General features: G+C 45.7%; 1 protein-coding gene across 4 annotated transcripts in view; it reads left to right on the top strand.

Annotated features, from left to right (window-relative positions):
• The window catches only part of PLXNA4 (plexin A4), a 477,975-nt gene that overhangs the window by 300,429 nt on the left and 157,278 nt on the right, over positions 1–20,268 (top strand). For all 4 annotated transcript variants that reach the window (XM_054221427.1, XM_054221409.1, XM_054221417.1 and 1 more), the window contains exon 5: positions 16,701–16,801. In XM_054221427.1, the coding sequence (XP_054077402.1) occupies positions 16,701–16,801 (101 nt within the window). The remainder of the gene's footprint in view (positions 1–16,700; positions 16,802–20,268) is intronic.

The following is a 20,268-nucleotide window of genomic DNA, read 5'->3' as shown; positions in this document are numbered from 1 at the left end:
AAATGGAGTTTTATTGAGATCAGGCGAGTAAATCAGACCTATTAAGAGTGATAGGAAAAATAATTCTGTAGTTTCTTTCATGAAAGGATTAAGATTTCTGGAGAAAACAGGCATTGTTCTGGGAGGGGGGAACTGTTGAGTCAATCTAATTCCTCATTCAAAAAAACAATTTTGATGAATTTTAATGGGATACTCTGAATTAAAATTTAGGAATTCAGAGGAGGTTAAGTAGTAGGAACTACCAGTGATAGTCTCACTGATACTACAGGGCATTTAAATATGGAACCCCTTTCCATAGTTGCCTATATAAGAATGTTGAGGGTTTTCGTTAATGGCGGAATTAGTAATGGAAAATTGCAAAATTTGCAAGAATAAAAAAAAAAAAAAGGCAATACAAAAAAATGGAAAGGGAACAACATTTAAAGTAGCAAGGAGACCATGAGATTGTAGAGTTTTTTTTTTTGTGTATGGTTGGACTTGATGATATCAAAGGTCCCTTCCAACCATGAAGATTTTGTGATTCTATGATTCTATGAATTCTTTGGCATTCATTAACTTCCAGATCTCTTAGTGTAGTAGCTGGAATTACAGGTGGGAATCCCTCCTGTGCGCTTCTTCTCATTAAGACACAGCACCTGGGGCGTTTTGGTTGCGTGGATTTCTTCTGCGGATGGTAATCAGAGCTGGGGTTTTTGGAAGATCAGTCCTATGTTAAAAGCTTTGTTGACGCGTTCCTTTTTGCATTCCCCGTGATTTCTTTCATTTATAAATATCACTGTTTTCCAGGACATCTCTCCAACATCTAAGAGCAAATCAGTAGGAGAGGATCAGGGGTTTTTTTGAAGCCCTGCTGCTGGTCTGATCAGATGGGAATTCAATTAGTTAATCTCAGCTCGGTAAATACCTCTTACCCCACTAATCAACATCCTCCTCTCTCCCAATGCTGCCAGTATCACAGATGCTCTAAATCTGTAACGCACTGCAAAACAGCAGAACATTCAGATTCATGCATTAACGCTTGAGGGTGCTGGAATGGTCATTTCACTGTGAAGTCTTAAAAACCCTATACTGTCAAATAGTTCACAAAAGCTCCAATATAGAACTTCAGGAAAAAAAAAATGTGGAAAACTAATTGCTGGAACATTCATGCATCAGCAGAAAACAAAACACATTTAGGATGATGATAAACTTCATCTCCACCGTCTGTATGGTTAATCTAGAAGTAGCAATTCGTACTTGTCTTGCAAATATGGCAATTACCGTAGCAGTCCCATTATAGGCCTGGTCACTGGGTCAGGCAACTTGTCTTCTGAAATCCATATCCTGATAGAGAAAATGTAGTTTAAAGCTGAGCAAGACGAAACCCATCTGCAATAATAATAACAATAATAATAATAAAAGTTTTCACTTCATGTAAGGTCTGTATGCCTAGCTAAGCTCTTTTCAGCACAAGCTGACAGCTATCATTTAAACTATTTGGCAACTACTTACAAATTCATAGATTTGAAAGCCAAAAGAGACCAGCGTGATTGTCTAATGCGGTCTACATAACTCAGGTCAGAGAACTCCTCGGGGAGATGTCTGCTCTGAGCCCCAGCTCAGCAATCCTGCATATCTTTTAGGAAAACAAACCATCTGAGCTAAATGTTTCCAGGGATTCAGTACATGCCTTTCTAAACATCCACCATTAGCGCCAGGCAATCCCCTTAGTCCCCGAGCTTCTCAACATCCTTGTGAGCTGCAGATACGCTCTAACCCCTGCTGTGCGTGCGGAAAAAAATGCGTGTTCCAGATTCATCCCACCCCTCCATACAGGCTCCCTTCATAAGAAATGGAGAGAAATAGTCCTGGATGGTGTTTATGTCCCTCTCAGAGATGCTTTGGCTAGATGAAGTGAACTGGAGATTAAATAATTTGTGCAGATACGGGTCTCTGGCCAGGGAGGGACTTGAGTTGTGCTCCTACCTGGCTGGGCTTCCCTCCTTCCCAGATGTTTTCTGTCTCCAAAGATATAAATACAAAACAGGGAAGGATGTTTGGAGATGCTGATTCAGGAGCAATGGCTGAAAAAAGAAATAAAATAAGTACAAAACATCACTTTTCCTTCAACTCCGTTGGGAATGTTACCTATAAAATCTGAGTATCCTTTGGAGAAGACAAAGGAACAGGGGCATGAGCTCTTGTGTTTTTCTAAAACATGAGCCAAAAAGGTGATGTTATAACTCACAAGGTTGAAGCAGGAGATATACAGCTCTCCTCAGGTAAAATCCCAGGCAACTGGAAGGCAACGCTCCTCATCTACTATTTTGGTGAGAGTTGAAACTGATCCTCAGCTGTCCTCTGGTGTTATTATACGTTCCTAATTTCCTTCTCTCCATAAATGCTGAGAAAACCACTCTCCTGATTGTGTGGGTGAGGGTTTTTCTCAGTGCCTGCTGTTCGGTTAATAAACCAGGGGCAGGGATTGCTGTTTCTGGAAGAGGCAGGCTGTAATCCTCGGGAAGCAGAGGTGATATTGTTCCTTCAGGACATACATTATTGCTACCACACCGCACACGTGCGGATAGGTAAGAGACAGACAGACGGATATCATAGATCGGTAAAAGGCTGAGAAAAACTGTAGTTATAATTTTACGGTTCATCGGTGTGAAATGGAAGCTGGTAAATAAAATAATGTTCCCCACAGCCCCTTTCTATATGGTATAAATCTGCCAGTGCTTGCAAATGCCATTAGCTGGCTGCCAGGGTTGCATGTGTACATGCATGGGACCACGGACGTGCGTGTCTGCACGCGTGAGAAGGAGCGCGGTGCTGGGTCATCAAACCCTAATCGATAGCTCCCATCCCCTCTGTTGATCCCATGGGTGCGATGAGCCTGTCGTGGCTGAACGCAGGCCAGATCCAGTGCACAGAGCTCAGCTTCGCTCCACTTTGACCAGGGGCAACCTTTTCTTAAACCAAGATACGCGTGGCCACAGTGGTCTTCAGATAGTGGCTGGATTGCTTTAATAAAACTGGTGTCAGTCCTTATGCTGATAAAAGCCTAAGTGTGTTTGACCTTCAGACAGCCTCTTCAGTGCTGTGACTGATTTTCATCTGATCCTTGATGCTTTTTGTTCCCCGTCCCCTTCCTGAATTGCGCTGAGGACCGCAGGTGAAAAGCGCTGGCCCTTCTGTGCACATGTTTGCATTAGCTGGAGAAAAGGAAGAGTAAAGAGAAGCAGTGAGGAGGTCACTACTACCGAGACAGGGAAGTCAGATGCACTGAGCTCTGCAAGGACACTCCGAAGTCTTTGAAGCCACTGGCTTCTTTTTAGGATGTGTAGTGATAGGATGACAGGTAATGGATTTAAACTGAAACAGGGGAGATTTAGATGAGATCTCAGGAAGAAATTCTTTACTTTGAGGGTAGTGAGACAGTGGCCCAGGGTGCCCAGAGAAGCTGTGGCTGCCCCATCCCTGGAGGGGTTCAAGGCCGGGTTGGACGGGGCTTGGAGCAACCTGGGCTGGTGGGAGGTGTCCCTGCCCATGGCAGGGGGTTGGAACTGGATGATCTTTAAGGTCCCTTCCAACCTGAACCATTCTATGATTCTCTGTGGGGGTGAGATCTGGATAAAAGGGTCCAGGAGTGTCAGCGGGGTCCTGCCAAGAGTGTCATCTGCAATGCCTGTGGGGTGCATGTGAGCCAGCCCTGCCAGGAGGTCTGCCCTGTCCCGGCTGCTGGAGGTGTACGGGAGGAGCAACCCCTCTGAGCTGCACAGCAGGGCTTGTGTTTCAGAGGGAATCTCCGAGAGACTGGCCCTGCTCTTTGCTCTCATTTCTTTCCCCTTGCACTGCATGCCAAACAGGCCTCCCTTCTTCTTTGTGGCTGGGGACAAAAGGGTATTTTTTGAGTTGAGGTTTTTTTTTTTGCATGGAGTGGTGTGCGCTGTGAAATGCACCCGAGCAATTCCCCCAGTCCAAATCAGATTGTGGGCTTTTGTCAGGTACGCCCACACGGGAGGCAGGTGTAATAAGAGAGGTGAGGCCAGCGCAGCTTTGATCTTCGAGGTGGAGGGCTCCTTTAAGAAGCTTCCGTAGGTTAATCCTGCTCGCTTTCAAGATGCCAGTTTGGGAACCACCTGGATGGAGTTGGCAGGGGCTTTGCAGGGTCCCTTGGGTCTCCGTGCTTTATGCCCAAGCCAGCTGGCAGTGTTCACCTTGCAGTCGTCCAACACCGTCACTCCCCCCACCAGACCTGGTCCTTGCCCCCCCTCAGTAGTGCTCCAGCTCAGCAGCAGCTTTTGTGAGTTCAATGCCTGGCAGCAAGGAGCTGAAACGAGATCTTACTGTTTCATACAGTACCGGGGAGTGTTGAGGGCCTTAAATCAGGTTTGAATCAGTTATCTACAGGGACAAAAGTTCTGTTTCTCTACAGATTCTCATTCCAGCTGTTTTTCCCCAAGAAATCTGGGCACTGTGTATGTCTTTCCATAAAAAGAAAGGTGCTGTGAGAGTCTCAGCCTTCTGCCTTGTCTGGAGAAAAATACGAAAAAATAACAGGAACGCAAAGGAAGAAGAAACTGATTGGAGAAATTAAGACCCTTGTGTGCTTCTGCACAATCTTAGGAATCCATGCAAAAGGCCTGAATTCAGAGTTATCACCAGCCATCAGGAGAAAGGATGACCCATACGTGATTTTGGATGCCAGCAAAACCAGCTGTATCAATGCTGCTGCACCTCTGCAGTGCCTGTAGTCACAGGGCAACCACGATTTTGGGGGTCATCTCAACCTTGGAAACCACATTTCCTAAGAGCCCCGCAGGTTCCCAGTGTCCAGGCTGATCCTATCTAACTTCGGGCTATGCACCGAGGGATTTTAGCCAGGTGTAAAGCTACAATATACAGGCACTGGATAGTGCAGGACCCCTCCACGGGTGACTTCACACACCTGAAACCTCAAATGCCCTGTTTCAAATATCCTAGGGAACAAATTAGTAATTCAGGTGCATCAGTGAGACCCCCGCTTTAGTGATTCGTGGTAGCTAGAAAGGGTACTATGAAGTCCCTGGATAAGTCTGAATCTCATGATGCTTACTCCTGAATTGGGCCAAGTGGCAGTTGGGTAGCATATTTTTATGAAAAATAAGACATTTTTAATTCTTTGAGGAAATAAGTGACTCATTCTTTAAGGAAATAGTGAAGTTTTATTGTGTGGTTTCCCTGTCTTTACCTTACTGTACAGCACTTGAGTCAACAATATAGCCTGTTCCCATCAAAAAAAAAAGAAAAGCTAAAAATAGCAAAAAAGGTCTCCAAAATGGCTTAATACTTGGCAGCTCTCAAAGAGCCTGAGGGTTTTCCTTGTAGTATTCTCCAGGGATCAATATTGGGCCCAACGCTATTGAAAATTTTCATGAATGAGCAGGAAGTTGATACTAAATCCCGTGGATAAAATATTCAGTGGTGCAATGATTAGCTCAGTGTTAACGATGATGAGGACAGCGAGCGGTTGGGTGACTTTGGCTCCCTCAAATAAAACAAATGCAAACTTCTTTGTCTGGTAAGAAGGAATGTAGGTCAGGCTGGAAAGTGGGAGACGTGTCCTAGAAAGCAATGACTGAAATGGATGAGCGAGTCATTTCTTTACATCCTTGCAAAGGGTTTCCCCTGGTCTAGCCTGTAGCAGAAACAGGCTGACACCATCCTACATCCTTGGAGGAGTGCAAGAGAGTGGGCAAGTCGTGGCTCTGTGGTCAGCTCTGGGATGTTTTTTTGTAAAAGAGCACTGAGAGATAGGAAAAGGAGCACTAAAGAGCCACAAAAATTATTCGTAGGGGTCAGGAAGGTATGATGTCCTCAAAGGGATTGGAAGGATCTCAGTCTGTTAATTTATCAGAAGGAATATTGAGGAATCATTTGATTCGCATGTCTGAGCGTCTTCACGGGGTGGAAACAGCAGGCTAAAAGGGCTCTTCAATCTAGAGAAGAAAAGCAGAATAAGAATCGGTGGTTGGAAGCCAAAGCCCGATGAACTCACATGAAAAATAAGGCATGTGCAAGCTTTTTATGGTGTGAGTGATTAACCACTACAACAAACTGCCCGTGAAATGGAGGATTCTCCATTTCTTGGTATCTTCATATCGAAATGGGAGGTCTTTCTAAGCAACATGCTTTAGCTAAAACCAGATTATTATTAGTTCATATAAGGGTAGATGGGAGAAATTTAGTGGCCTGTGATGTACAGGAGGTAAGAACAGATGATCTAATGGTCCCTTCTGACCTTAAATGCTATGCATTTATATGATCCTGGAATTAAATGTCCTTGAACTTTCATTTTATGGCAAGATGGATGTCTGAGAAAGCTGGGAAAACATGTGTAGTGCTTGCTGCACTAGGTTATGCACTTAATCCATTGAAATATGGGCACCAGGGGCTGGGATGGAGCAACAGTCATTGCACTTGGTAGAAATTCTGCATTGCAAGCCCTCCATGAATTCAAGCACTGCAGAGAGCTGGGCTTGGCTAGGAACTTCTCAGTTATTCCACGCTGAAACAAACAGTAGGGATAACTAAAGGCAAATAGATATGCCCCAAAATAGTTGCCTGCATCTCTGCCTGGTCGTTGGCTTTTTGGCAGCACTAATTGCCACCCAGTCCTTGAGAGCATGACGAGCTCTCACAGGCGTCAGCTGAGCAGTGAGCTCTGTCTGGTTTTCTCTCGTTTAATAAACTAAGACATATATTTAAGGGCTCGGGAAGAGCCTGCTTCACAGTTTATCCCTGGATTTTAGTTAACTCTTGACTGAAACAGTCAGTAATGCTGTTGGTAGTGAGTGCTCTGGAGAGGTAGAGGTATTATTATAGCCCTGGAAAGCCCCAATTTTGTGTCTCTAGGTTGGGTTAGTGTATGTTTGCTGCAGATCAACTGCAAGCAAAGGTTATCATGTCTCTCCCTGCCTCAGATCTTAAGTTTTTTGGTTTACAGATTAACCGGCATGACCTCATAACTCTTCAGCTGATGCTATCACGCCAATTGATGCTGCCTGTGGCAGGCTGCGGAGCTCGTGTCAGCCGAGATTTGATGGCACTGCATGGAGAATGACTTATCAAAGGAGATGAGGCAGTGGTGAGAGGGAAGAGGTTGAAGCAGGGAGTATGTGTGAGGGTATCTGGGGACAAAACAAATGTCCCTTTTCATGGCAAGGAGAAGCGTGTCCTCTGAGGAGCTGTCTGAAGCTCAGTCCCACTGTATGCTCACACCGCTAAAAGCAATCAAGTGCACACAGCTTTACGAGTTACCTGCCGTTCTCTGAGCCCCTGATAAAGCAGTCTTAATCACAGTTTAAGCTGATGTGTTTCTTTTCGCAGCTGGCATGAGCCTGAAGGATGTGGATGCTCATGTGCCTCAAGCTGAGAGGTGTCACCCTGTTAAAGGCAGTAGCTTAATAGTTTTTGATGATGTGGTTAGTTCCCAAGAGTCCAGGGAGGAGAGAGGTGGAGAAGAGGTGACCTAAGCCACCAGGTAGCCTCTCCTTTTGCCCAACATTTGGCTAACAAGGGTAAATAAATGGTCAAAAGAGAAAGGGAACCAGGATGATCAGAGGCATGGAGTGGTTTCCATACGGAAGGTGACTGAAGAAGCAGGAACTCCTCTGCCTGAGAAGAGATGATCTGGGGTGTATGGTAGGGATTGGTGAAATTATGAATCATTGGCCGAAAGGGATGGATAGGAAGAGGACGGTTCACCACCTCTACAAATACAAGAATTAGAGGGCATGACATTAAACTGTTGAAAATCAAGTCCTGAACAAACGAAAGGAGGTGATTCCTTCAAGCAGTGGGCTGTGGACCTGTGAAACTGCCTGCTAAAGCATGCTGTGGATGCAAAAAGTCAACGTGTTTTCAAGGATAAACTGGAAAATTAAAGAAAGATCTATTCGGGTTATGGCATAGAGACACCTAAGACTCAGGAGTTCCCCTGAATGAAAACAGCCAAAAGCTGGGCAGTTACTGAGGACATATCCTTACCCTGTTTTTATGCTTTCCTTAGTGCCACAAGGCCATGGATGAAGACAACGAACTGGGATATGTGGAGTGTTGTCCCCAGCTGGTTTTATGTGCTGTTATGGGGAATTTTAAGTCTCATCACGACTGAAGAAAAGGACATTTTTAAAATTCTCTGTCACACTTTCTGTAGCTTGCTAATGCTTGTAGGTGTCATATGATCCTGCACAAGGGAATTAGATCAACACAATTAATCCTTCATGAACTGCGTGGGTCATCAAATGGTGGAGCTAGAAATCCAGGAGGGAGTGTGGGCAGCTGGGGAGAGAGATGAAGCAAAGATCCTCCAGCCACTGGGATGAAGACATCTTAGCCCAGGGAGATGATGAGGGTGTAAAGATGGGATTTGGAATTGTGTTGGGATTTCATCGATGGGAATGGACAACAAGGAGACACAATAGTATGCCTGAGAGGGCTGCAGAGGTGAATGAATCTACATGGAGAAGCTCCTTGATAACTGAGGGTGAGGATGGGAACATCTGGAAAGATGATGGAACAAGATGACCTGGAAAGTAGCCATCACCAGTAGAAACAACTATTAACTTCTCCCTGCATGTTTTAACTGTTCACAACTCCACCAGGAGCCTTCAGGTGATGCTGGACTTTGAGAAAGCCCATTACAGTGACATAAATTCCATTAGAGGTCCCAATTAAATCTATATATAGTCTTTATAGAGCCTGGGTAATGATCTATCCCTTGCTCGGCAGGCATGCTTCAGTAACCACACAGGCACTGGCTCTCATTAAGCCTGGGCTGGCCCTGCATTAATTGTGACACGAGGCTTGCTATTTTGAAGGCTTTTGAACACACACATTTAGACAAACCTCATTTGTTTTACAGTTTACAGACTGAAACCTTGACCGTGGGATAAAGATTTAGCCGTAAGCAAGGCCGGAGGGGAACCTATCTGGACCTGGCAGGGAGAAACACAGATTGAATACTACAGGCAGAGAAAATTGGCCAGAGATGATGGTTTCCAGGGTGGGTAAGACGGCGGCTGGTTTCATCAGGCGTGGGTAAAATCTCCGGAAGCTCCTCTGACACCTCCTAGCTGGTGAACTGTGATTTTTACAAGGGACAAGGATTCTTAATGTATTTCCTGCCTTGTACAGAGAGCGCATCAGCATGCCAATGGGGTGCCCTGTTGCTGTCCCGGCTGAGGAAGTGTTTGGCATTCTTGGTAAGGAAAAATGAGATTCAGCGCTGAAACCTGTGGACACACGCTTTTAGGTCTCCAGGTTGCCAGCCGTACTCATAGCAGCATGGTGCGTCCCTAGCTTCTCCTCGAGCACTGACACTTTTGGGAGAAGAGTCATTATGACATGGTAGACCTGTTTGAAGAAGGGACAGGGCGTAGGCTGAGCAGTTGTGAAGTGGGAACCTGGGAAGCCGCCAAACCTTCGAGGAAAGGACTGAGATAATCTTTGCTATCTGAGTGTCTGTTCCTTTGTAAATAAAGCCAGAACAGAGATCAGGAATGAGCTTGGATGCAGCAAAGCACGAGGGCTGTATTTACAGAGCAGATGGTAAAAGGCACTTGTTCAAACACAGTCCATGTCATCACACAAGGTCTTTTGAGTTCCTGGAACAGCTTTCAAGCTATGCAGCATAGTGGATTTCCTCTGCCACTCTCCTAGTGATTAAAGAAAATGCATTTCGTATTGTGACTGGTCATTCTGATGCTACAATTAGGAAGAGAGGAGAGCTTAGCGTGTTTGGGAATTGTTTGCAGTGGCAAGATTAGAGGAATAGAAGAAAATTAGGTATCGCATTAATGTGGGATTCACCTCACCCGGTGTTTGCTGTGTGTGTTGTAAATGTCTCTGGCTGACCTGGCTGTCTGGACTTCTTTATATTCAGTGGATAGACATAGGCATATCAAGGGCGTGATTTATCTCATCCATGGGTAGATATCTAAAATGGAGAGCAGGCAAATCCCACCCTGCAGAAGGTCTCTCCTTTGACAGAGCCTGGTTTTCTAGCTTAGAAGTAGGCTCTCATGTTGCAGACAGACTTTGGTGAGAGGGCGAAACCCTTGCTTTGCATACCTCCCATGACAGAGCTGTTCCCCACAGGCTCTCTTGCTGGATCAGAAATGAAGCCCAGCATGCTCTACATAGAAACACGTATCTTGGCCTTTCTGAACGAGTTGTAAATCAGGGTCCTCCCAGGGGAGGCGTGGGGAAGAGAATTGCACTGCAAAGGGTGCAAAGAAAATTGTGCTGCTGTTGGAGCACCAATAACAATCTCACCATGAGAACATCTGATGGGAACTGACGTCTCTCAGCCTTACCCCAAAGGCTTCTGGGTCTATTTCCACAGAGGCTGTGGGCTTCAATTCTTGCTATATCTCTCCTTGCTTTACCTCTGTTCGTGGGAGTGGCATGTGATCATGGCTGAGGATTTGCTCTGTCAATGCCAGAGTGAAGACGTCTCTCAGCAAAGATGTGCAGGACGGCTCAGGGCAACAAAGAGGAGAGGAGGAGAAGCAGCACACACACAGCTGTAGGTAGGAAGCCCTATGTGAACAAGTATATTAGGACAGGTAATTTACCCTGGCACACAGCGGGACATTGCCCCCCACTTTAATTATTGTGTCATTTGTCCTTGACAGCTACCGCCGCTTCCAATTAACTCTCCTTAATTAAAGCCTCCAGTTTTCCAAGCATGTAAGCATGGGTTTACTGGGAAGAGTGCTACAATGAAGGGGAAGGGCTTGGGAGTGTCTGATGAGAAATGACATTCCCTGTGCCATTGGGACTGGCAAGTTATTTACTTACCATGCTAGTGTGGCAGGCTGGAATCAAACTCGGGTCCTCATCTCTGTCCCTGCTGGAGCATCTCCTCTCCCACCAGTTTTACAGCATCTAATTGCGTGTGAGTCCTGCTTCTTATCAGTATAGCTAAGATGTGCTTCAGCTCCCCGAGCTTTGCTTTTCTGTGTTCCTGCTTTTTTTTTGCTGAGTTTGCAGATCAGGTGGATGAGGCACAGGGGCTCAAACAAGACAGAGGAATTCAAGGTCCTTTTGACCATAATTCGGGCCAAATTAAAATTGCCATCCTGGGATGCCCTGCAGGTGACCGAACATCCTCACTGACTCTCTTAGGGATGCAGAATCTGGTTCCACCAGTGGCCTCTCAGGTGTTTTTTATTTTTTTGCCTTGCTCTATTTAATGAACTGTATTATCATGAACACTCTATTCAAGACTTTGAAATCAAATAAGCTCCTCTCTTAATCTTTCTGCAGTTTTTCGGGGCTGGCTGAGTCTTGAAAGATAGCAGCATTCACAGAACCCACATGGCTTGACAGAGTCACTGTTCAGTGTTTTGGAAATGTATCTTTTGACTGTCAGGAAGGAAATTGGCTACTTAAGATGCCTTTTTGTACATTTAAATTAACTTAGTCCATCAGACTGAATAAATCCCGCTGCTGTATTAACATCCAATTATAACAGCAGAGATTGAGCAATGATTCACGTTTTGACCAGAATGTTGGCAGTTTAAGGGGAGAAAAAAAAAGCAATGTATATTGAAATAAGAAAGTCAAAAACGGGAGCCAGAAAATTATGACTGAGCACATAGCAGGAGCTTTTGTGAATATATAATGGCAGAAGCGGGAGCCAAATTTCTAACAGGATTAGCTGTTACTGTCTATCAGATCCAAAAAACTCAATCATTTTGTTTTAAATGACTTTTTGTAACTCATTCATGCTAGAAATAGAGGGTGGAAGTGAGGCTGGGAGCTGGAGAGGCTGCAGTTTGCAATTTAGGCTGGATCAGAGGTGAGGACAGCCCCGGTGTTGTGTGAAAAGCCCTGAAGCCGTATATAGTAGGTGAGCTCTGAACTGTACAGCAGTTCGCAGATTTTGCCAGATTTTTCAAGATGTCCTTGTGAGCCAGAAACTCATGAATGATTACTTCGGGGACCTGTGAATGAACGTGTTGATGAAGTGAAATATCTCTTCAAATCCTGCTGCAGTTACAGCAGCTGGACCTGCTCATCCTTTTCTTGCTGCCCTTGAGAAGGACATGGGATTCACTTACTGCTTGCCTGACCCTGGCTCTGGGATTGCATCTCACTCTGGATAGCTGTGAGTAGGGGACAGTCTAGATGGTGAAGCTGCCTGAGGGCTACGGGTCCTGACATTTTGGTCTCCCCTGTTCAAGCAGGGTGTTAGTGGTGAGGGTCCTGGGTCTTTCACATTCCCCTCTGCATGGTAGTCATCTTGGAAATCCGGTGGTGGGCTGGCTGCTCTGGAAATTCTGCTTATCATCTCAGAGATAATTGGAGATCATCTGTCCCTCTAGTCTGCTATGGACAGAGACTTGGAAGCACAGCACCTCCTAGATGTCCATCAGGCGTGTGGACAGGGATCCATAAGAACCCTACCTTCATTTCTTCAATATTTCAATGAACCCAAAGTCTAAATATGTTGTACTTTATAACTTTTTGTTCAAATAGTCAGCTCTTTCCTGAACTTCTTGCATGAACTTGTTCAGATGCCTCATGCCCACATCTTCAAAGACATTTAGATAGCACCTACTTCAGCTGCAGAAGACCTCACTTTCCACTTCAGCTTTCATTGATAAAATGGGGATATGTGCTTCATCACATCTGGGATATAAGCCCTTAAAACAACAGCGTCTTCTTAGATCGAATCAGTTAAGCCATGCAGGAATATAAATGACTATAACCTGGCTCGTAGTGCCCCAAAATGAAAGACACCTTGCTTTTGTTAATCCTCTGCCTTCTTGAAACTCTGGTTATATATTTGCTGCAAAATATTGACTCTAAGTTCCACCCCGATGAAAGACCAGCAGTGGGGAGCCTAACTAAGGTTGGGAAATGACCTTGAAAAGTTTGTTAGACTTTCCAAGGATGGAGAAGGGGTGGAAGGAGTATTCACAGTCTGGTTTACAATTGAGATTTCAACCTTCAGCGCTGTCTAGTCCCTTCGTCGTTGTGAATAATGGCAAGGCACTGTAATTGGGAGGTTGTGTGGACTTTTCTTTTTCAGATATTTTAGGGGCAGCATAAAAAGCTGACTGCTCCCAGGGGGCATGGTCAGTTCTCAAAACTTTCAACTTGGAAAGCTGAGCTGAATTAATTACAGCTTACTTTCCAAAGGAAAATAAGACCTCTGATGTGCCTTATTTGCTTGATGTTCTTTTTCTTTTCAGCTGACGACCCCTAGGTGGCTTTCCTTTCAGTCGCAGCTCCTTTGTTTTTTGTAGTTTCTTTCTTTATTAATTAGAAGGTCTGACACTTACAACCCAAGACATTTACCAGCATGGTACAATTTTAATTAATCTCTCAATAAAGCTACTTGAGGTGAACTCATAAAAGGTCTCCTATAGCAGGAATAACACATAGCAATGTGAGTGGTGACACACAAGTGGCATGTGGCTTGGTGCAAGCTCATACTGCATCTCTGTGCTCTCTGGGACAGTGACAAAAACAAGGTGTGCTCCTACACAACATACAAACTATATCCTATAGAGACTGAGTGAAACTATATGGACCTGTTGGAATGGGTCCAGCGGAGGCCACAAAGATGATCAGGGGGCTGGAGCCCCTCTGCTATGAGGACAGGCTGAGAGAGTTGGGGTTGTTCAGCCTGGAGAAGAGAAGGCTACAGGGAGACCTTAGAGCAGCCTTCCAGTACCTAAAGGGGGCCTACAGGAAGGATGAGGAGGGACTCTTTATCAGGGAGTGTAATGATAGGAGGAGGGGTAACGGTTTTAAACTGAAGGAGGGGAAATTTAGATTAGATATCAGGAAGAAATTCTTTCCTGTGACGGTGGTGAGCCTCTGGCCCAGGTTGCCCAGAGAAGCTGTGGCTGCCCCATCCCTGGAGGTGTTCAAGGCCAGGTTGGACGGGGCTTGGAGCAACCTGGGCTGGTGGGAGGTGTCCCTGCCCAGGGCAGGGAGGTTGGAACTGGATGATCTTTAAGGTCCCTTCCAACCCGAACCATTCTATGATTCTATGATTCTATATCCTTTAGAGACTAAGTACTCTAAAGACACTGAGAAGGAAGGATGTCTGCAAAGATGAGGATCTGGATTTCCAGTAGGTTCCTTCTACCTCTGAATGGAGTTTGAATATCATTTGACAGCTAATTTAATAATAATAATAATAATAATAATAATAATAATACAACCTAGAAAGACCACTTTTAACCTACTCTTTTTGCAGCAATTTGCAAAGAAATGGCAAATTTCAGTGGTCTAGGACTTCTTTCTTGTACATATATCATAGTCACAAGTGGATTTTTATTCAGAACATTCAAACCCAACGTCATTGGGTATTGGAAAAGTGCATGTTCTGATCTAAACTTCTTAAGCAAGGCTCACTTCTATAAGACAGATGTAAACTGGCTCAGAAACCAAGGTTCAGAAAAACTATCTACAGCTAATGAGGATAAATCGAGCTGCACCATATGTTAAACTGAGGGCAGTTTGGATAGGAACAGCATTGCTAATCCCAACTGGTTTTGCAAATCTCTAATTACAAGGTGGAGATTACACAATCGATTGCATCTGGATTGAGGAAGGGCAGATTTACAGTCTTTCAAAACTGAATTATCTGCCTCTTCTGCAGGTTCTCTGATGTTCATGGTGCAGACATGGTCAAGCTAGGTGCAATCAAAGAAATATAATTCACAATGTATTTTTTTCAGGTGAAAATAACAGGTGGGAATGGCCAACATAAGAAATTATAAGGTCTTCACCCCTTGATGTCTTCTTGTAAAATATTGTATGTCTTTTTGCAAGTTGGATACAACACAGACTATTAGGTTCAACATCAGTCTAACTGGGTGAAATCCTGGAACATACAATTTATATTTGATGAAGGGTTGATACCTTCTTGACCTGAAGCTTAAGGAAGGTGGAACAATTGCATTCATGGCCAAGCCATCTTACCTTTGAAACTTCCTGATACTTAAGGAAGTTTGAATGACTCCCTGTTTTGATCTTCTCATTTTCGTTGCTCTGTGGTCTGTCCTGATTACGTTCTTATGCTCATGGCAATTGATTAAATTTGAGAAAGGTGGTTTTGTGTTGTGTTTTTTTGTTTATATTCTCCCTTTCTCATTAAAAGCTTTCAGTAGCCACAGTTGGTTTCTTTGTGTGACTTGGCACAGGCAATGGTGCAATGGTAAATAAACACCGCCATATTTCTATCTGAAGTTTTCTAATGCTACTGCCACTTGCCAGAAGAAAAAATACAGATTTTCAGCTTTTGCAGATAGACTATATCTACTGCTGTGTGCGGTGTCTGTATAGGGGTTAGGAAGACAAATTCTGATACAAACAGAAAAAGTCTTCGTAAATAGCTGGAATTTTGCCTGATATATATTTATATATAAAAGCCAGTTCTTGGTTCATTTACAGATGCAATCAGAATGAATCTTAATCTATCGCTTCACAGCTAAAACTCTCTTGAATTTAGTACCAAGTCAAAAATCGTCCCTAGGATCCAGGTGTATTCCTTTGTCATTTGTCACAAGTAACTGTTCCACAGTTTATCGTTGGCAGTTCTCAGTGGTGTTTCATCAGGATAATACCACACTATATCATCTGAAGGAATAAACTCTCCCTGCTGACATGAGCTGGGGTGAAGGCACTGGCAATTGACTGTATATTATAGAAGCTCTCTGAAGCTTATTCAGTGGAAAAGAGACTATCAGGTCATTGGGCCCAAATTGTATGTTTGGCTTCCAAAGAAGTAAGGGGCTTACAAAACCTAATAGGAATTAAAAGGCTCTGGTCCATTAGACAGGATGTCAGGCTAGACAGTCCCTTCTGTCTTTGCAATCTCTGACTGAAATACTTTAATTAAAAAGGAAGAAATAAATAGGAAAAAAAAGATAATAAATTGCAGTATTTTGGCAGTAGATGTGTGTTTCAGGTCCACCTGTAATGCCTTCTGAGCTGCAAAGTCAGGGTGACGGCAAGCTGACTCAATACCCAGGCTGGCAGCCCTTGTCCTTTTCCTGCTGGGAGCAACCTCTCCGGGGATGGGACAACTGATGGTTGGAAAAGATGCACGGGGAATGGAGAGTGGAGCTAACGCTCTCCTGGCACCAATGGTGGTGGTCATCGGAGGGAGACAAAGACATTATGAGACCTCAGTTCTCACAGGAAGCCAGAAAGCAACAAGGTCCACAACCAGAGTGTAGGAGAGTGCTGAGATCCAGTGAGTTTAATTTTCTGCAGAAGATCACATTTCTGCCTCGAGGTACCAGGTCACCACAGTCTGCACACAGCTTGCCTGATTTGCTGGTTCCCTGTGAAGCCGCGCAAGTGAGGTCATCTGGCAATGAAACTGTGAAACTGAGGTCATCTGGCAATGAAGCGTGAAAGGCCATGGGGAAGAGGGGGAGGCCACAGGGCAGGTGCTGATCTCAAAAGGGATTGCACCAAGTTGAGTGCTGATCTGGACAAGGGTTGCACCAGGTTGAATTTTGGAGCAATCTGCAGCCTCATCCCTTTGTCTGCCCCAGGCCTGCTGAGCTCTGCAGGGATGTCCCCCTGGGAGGACAGGCAGCAGGGGAAGAGGACAGGGAGGGTGACATCTCCGTCAAGTCATTATGGGCATTGCAGAGCCCTGTGAAAAGCCTGACAGGTTGTCCCCTTTCCTCCTGCAGCTCACTCGGGTGCCCGTGGAGTCGTGTAGCCAGTACGAGACCTGCAGCGAGTGCTTGGGCTCAGGCGACCCTCACTGTGGATGGTGTGTTCTTCACAACACGTAAGTACCTGCTGGTGTTTTCTACTGTCCCAGCCCCTCTTCTCCCCCACTCATCTTCTCTCAAGGTCTGTGATAACACGTCAGAGATGAAAAATGTTGTCTGAGTCCCTGGCGGAGGCAGGTGAGCCAATGAGTCACGTAGGCAGCTCCAACGAGGTCTCTGGGACTTGCTGGGGGATACTTCGTTTAACCATGAAGTGTTTTTTGGATGACAAGGGAAGAGAAGGCTGGTAGAGACAGATCATATCTCCTCAGTTGCCTAATCCACAGCCTACTAACTGCACCAGGAAGGCTTATGTCCACCCCGATGCACTTAGAATCAAACCCTTCAGCAGCTCTTCTCTGGGTAATAATTGCCTTCTTGTTTCCGTTGCTTAAGGCAGTTTGGTTCTGACTACAAGCCCGGCTCGGACACTTGTCTCAGCACCTCAGACTTTCCACTGCTGACCTGAACCTCTCCTCTTTCAGACTTGTCATTATCTCCATTGCCCTTAGAGAAGAAACAGGGCCCTGTAGGCATCATGGGGTCAACTCCAAGCTAGATTTCAAGAGGACCTTATGGTTTGTGTGCTCACTGTGGGAAAATGTTGACCCTGAAGTTGAGTGTTTGTCCTCTGTGGGTCAACTCAACTGTGTCAAATGAATACAAATGAGCCAAACTGCTCATTTGGCTTATCTGACCAGGATGCTGAGCAAATTAGTCTATATCCACATCCTTGGGCTTCTATATAACAGGCCAAGATGGGACCTCAGTTCACCATTTAATTATTCAACAGTACTGTCTTATCTTTGCAAGGAGCAGTGGATCCAGGTGTCCTCACGACTGGGAGATTAGTTCATTGGCTTTGTTTTCTGTAGGCTTTTTAATGATGCTATTGATCTTCAAGTTTCCTCTTTGTAGCCGTCACTGCCAGTGATCTCCTCCTGCAGAGAGCCCTTTGCCAAAGCTGGAAAGGGAGGTGTCAGGTTGGCTGAGCTCCTGGCTATGAGTGGCAGGGTGGTCTCATTTGCCAAGAACCTCTCAATAGAGACAGTGGCTGGAAAGTGCATTGGATCTGTCTAACCAAACATTTCCAGCTGAGCATGGCTCTGCAGGGTGCTGTCACTCCAAATCTCGCAGTGTCCATGGCAGCTATGGAGGGCTTTTCTGATGGACCCTGCTATTGCAGTGTGTCTGTCTTCTCCTGCTTAATTCACCTCTGAATTCTTCCTGTTGCATTGCAAAATTTCCTTGTAGAGACAATGATCCAGTTGAAGCGATCCTATTTGCTACCTCTCCTTTCTGGAACAGAAGGAAAGGGAACAAACCTTCACCATGTTCCAACCTTCTGTGGATGAGTTTTAGCTTGTGTGACCATCATCCAAAGCCTCCACAGTCTGCTTAATTTCAGATCAGATCTAGGTGGCCCATCCCAAAACTTGTCCAAAACCTTGACCCAAGCTCTGGAATTGTTCAAAGGATCCTTGGCAACTAGTTCTGAGTTGTGATCTGGTAGGCAAGAGCCCATGAAACTCTCACCCTGCTGATCTGAGGGTATTTCCAGCTGAGATACAGCTCTATAGTATGATTCCATGTCATCTTACCCTGTATCCATCCTACAGACCACTGTGTGCTTTGCTGTCAGTGGAGGGACAGCACAGACTACGTGCAAGCAGTATAGGAAAGCATGAATTTGGCTGTTGATTGCACCACAACAGTGGTAAATATTTCATCTCCTGCTGTCCAGGGTCAGTGGCAACAAGCCATCAATACATCCAGCAACAAATCCCTCAAAGGAGAGAAAAGTAGCAGAGAGAACTGTAGATTGCCCTGCAGCTCATTGGGAAGGAGTGTCAGAAATGGGATGGCTGGTGGCGAGGAGTGGGGGTGGCAGCATCGACTTGATTAGAACAAGAAACCCCCGTGCAAACTTGGTCCTTAAAGGGGAAGTTTGGCCTCGCAGTCTGGACCTGGTTGATGACAGGATCCCCATGTCCTCCTCCCTCTGGTCGCGTAACCTCTGTTGCTTATCTGACAAAAAGGCACCTCTCATTTATGTACCTTGCAGCAGGGTCACTGAGATTAATTCCCTGTGGAGTTTTCTGAAGTAGTTTGAAGGCAAATGTTATGAAATCCCAATCCAGGCTGCTCCTTTCCCTAGTTTCCATTGCAGTCAAGAAATCTGATTTCCAGTACTAGTTTGTAAGGGGTTTTCAGTGCAGCCTCAGGTGTTCCTCTCTGGGTCTCAGTTTCCTCATCCCTTTCGTAGAATCATAGAATAGTTTAGGTTGGAAGGGACCTTAAAGACCATCCAGTTCCAACCCCCCTGCCCTGGCAGGGACACATCCTACCAGCCCAGGTTGCTCCAAGCCCCGTCCAACCTGGCCTTGAACCCCTCCAGGGATGGGGCAGCCACAGCTTCTCTGGGCAACCTGGGCCAGAGGCTCACCACTCTCACAGGAAAGAATTTCATCTTGATATCTCATCTAAATCTCCCCTCTTTCAGTTTAAATCCAGCTGTGCTGATGTGCGAGCTGTTTTGTGGAAGGATGGGAGAGGCAGTTGGGCTGTGAAAGACGTGGGGCAGAGTGGTACTGGAAACCAGATGTCATGCCTTTCATTCATCTTTCTCCTCCAGCATAAACCATCAAGGGGAACACTGGTAGATTGGGAGACAGGTGAAACCCGCCAGATGAGGTACAGCATCTATCTTTTTGTCTCTCCCATGCGGGTCTCTCTTATTTTGGGATTTGCACTTCAAGGTCTGATGCAGACCCTTTCCCCCAGACCCCCATTTCCAAGCTACCCACACGTGAGAGGTCTGGGGCTGCCTGGGGACGGCTCTCCATCCATCGTCCCACGGCGGAGCTGGGCTGTCTGCACGGAGGGCGGTGTGCCAGGGCTCAGGAATCGATTTCCACGGCTCCGCTGTCCTAACCTTACACCGAGAAACTCGAGTCCGCTGAGAGAGAAAGAGACAGACAGACCCACAGACGGCTGCAGGAGAAAGGAGGGAGGGGGGAGAGATTGATTGGCTTCTACCCCGAGAAGAGGAGAGCCGATATAGAACAGGTCACTGGAGCTTTTCATCTCTGTATCTTTAGCCCCGATCTTTCCCCCCCCTCTCCCTTTCCCTCCTATAGCTCAGCTCCCCTCCTGGGCTCCGTTCAGGCCTCTTTAGGCGGCGATGAATCATTTAGTTGGTGTAAATTGAAAATGTGGCGCTCGGTTGCTGCATGGGTCTCCAGGGGAGGGTGAGGGGACGGGGTGGGAGCCGGGGGCGGGGGGGTGGAACCAGGCTGAAAAGCTAATAGCTGGCACAGAGGCACTCGGGCCCGGTGACAAGGTCGAAGCAATGTCACCAGCACGAACCGGGGGCTGCAGAGGGGGAGGAGAGCAGAGCAAAGTTTTCTCCAAGCCCGAGATGAATTGCAGCTTACTCCTGGGTCAGATGCAGCCGTGTCCAAAGATGCCATCCCATATCTAA

This window comes from Rissa tridactyla, chromosome 1 (genome assembly GCF_028500815.1).
Source record: "Rissa tridactyla isolate bRisTri1 chromosome 1, bRisTri1.patW.cur.20221130, whole genome shotgun sequence".
NCBI classification, from domain to species: Eukaryota; Metazoa; Chordata; class Aves; order Charadriiformes; family Laridae; genus Rissa; species Rissa tridactyla.
The sequence above is the reverse complement of the archived record's forward strand: the minus strand, read 5'-3'. Positions and strand labels throughout refer to the sequence as shown.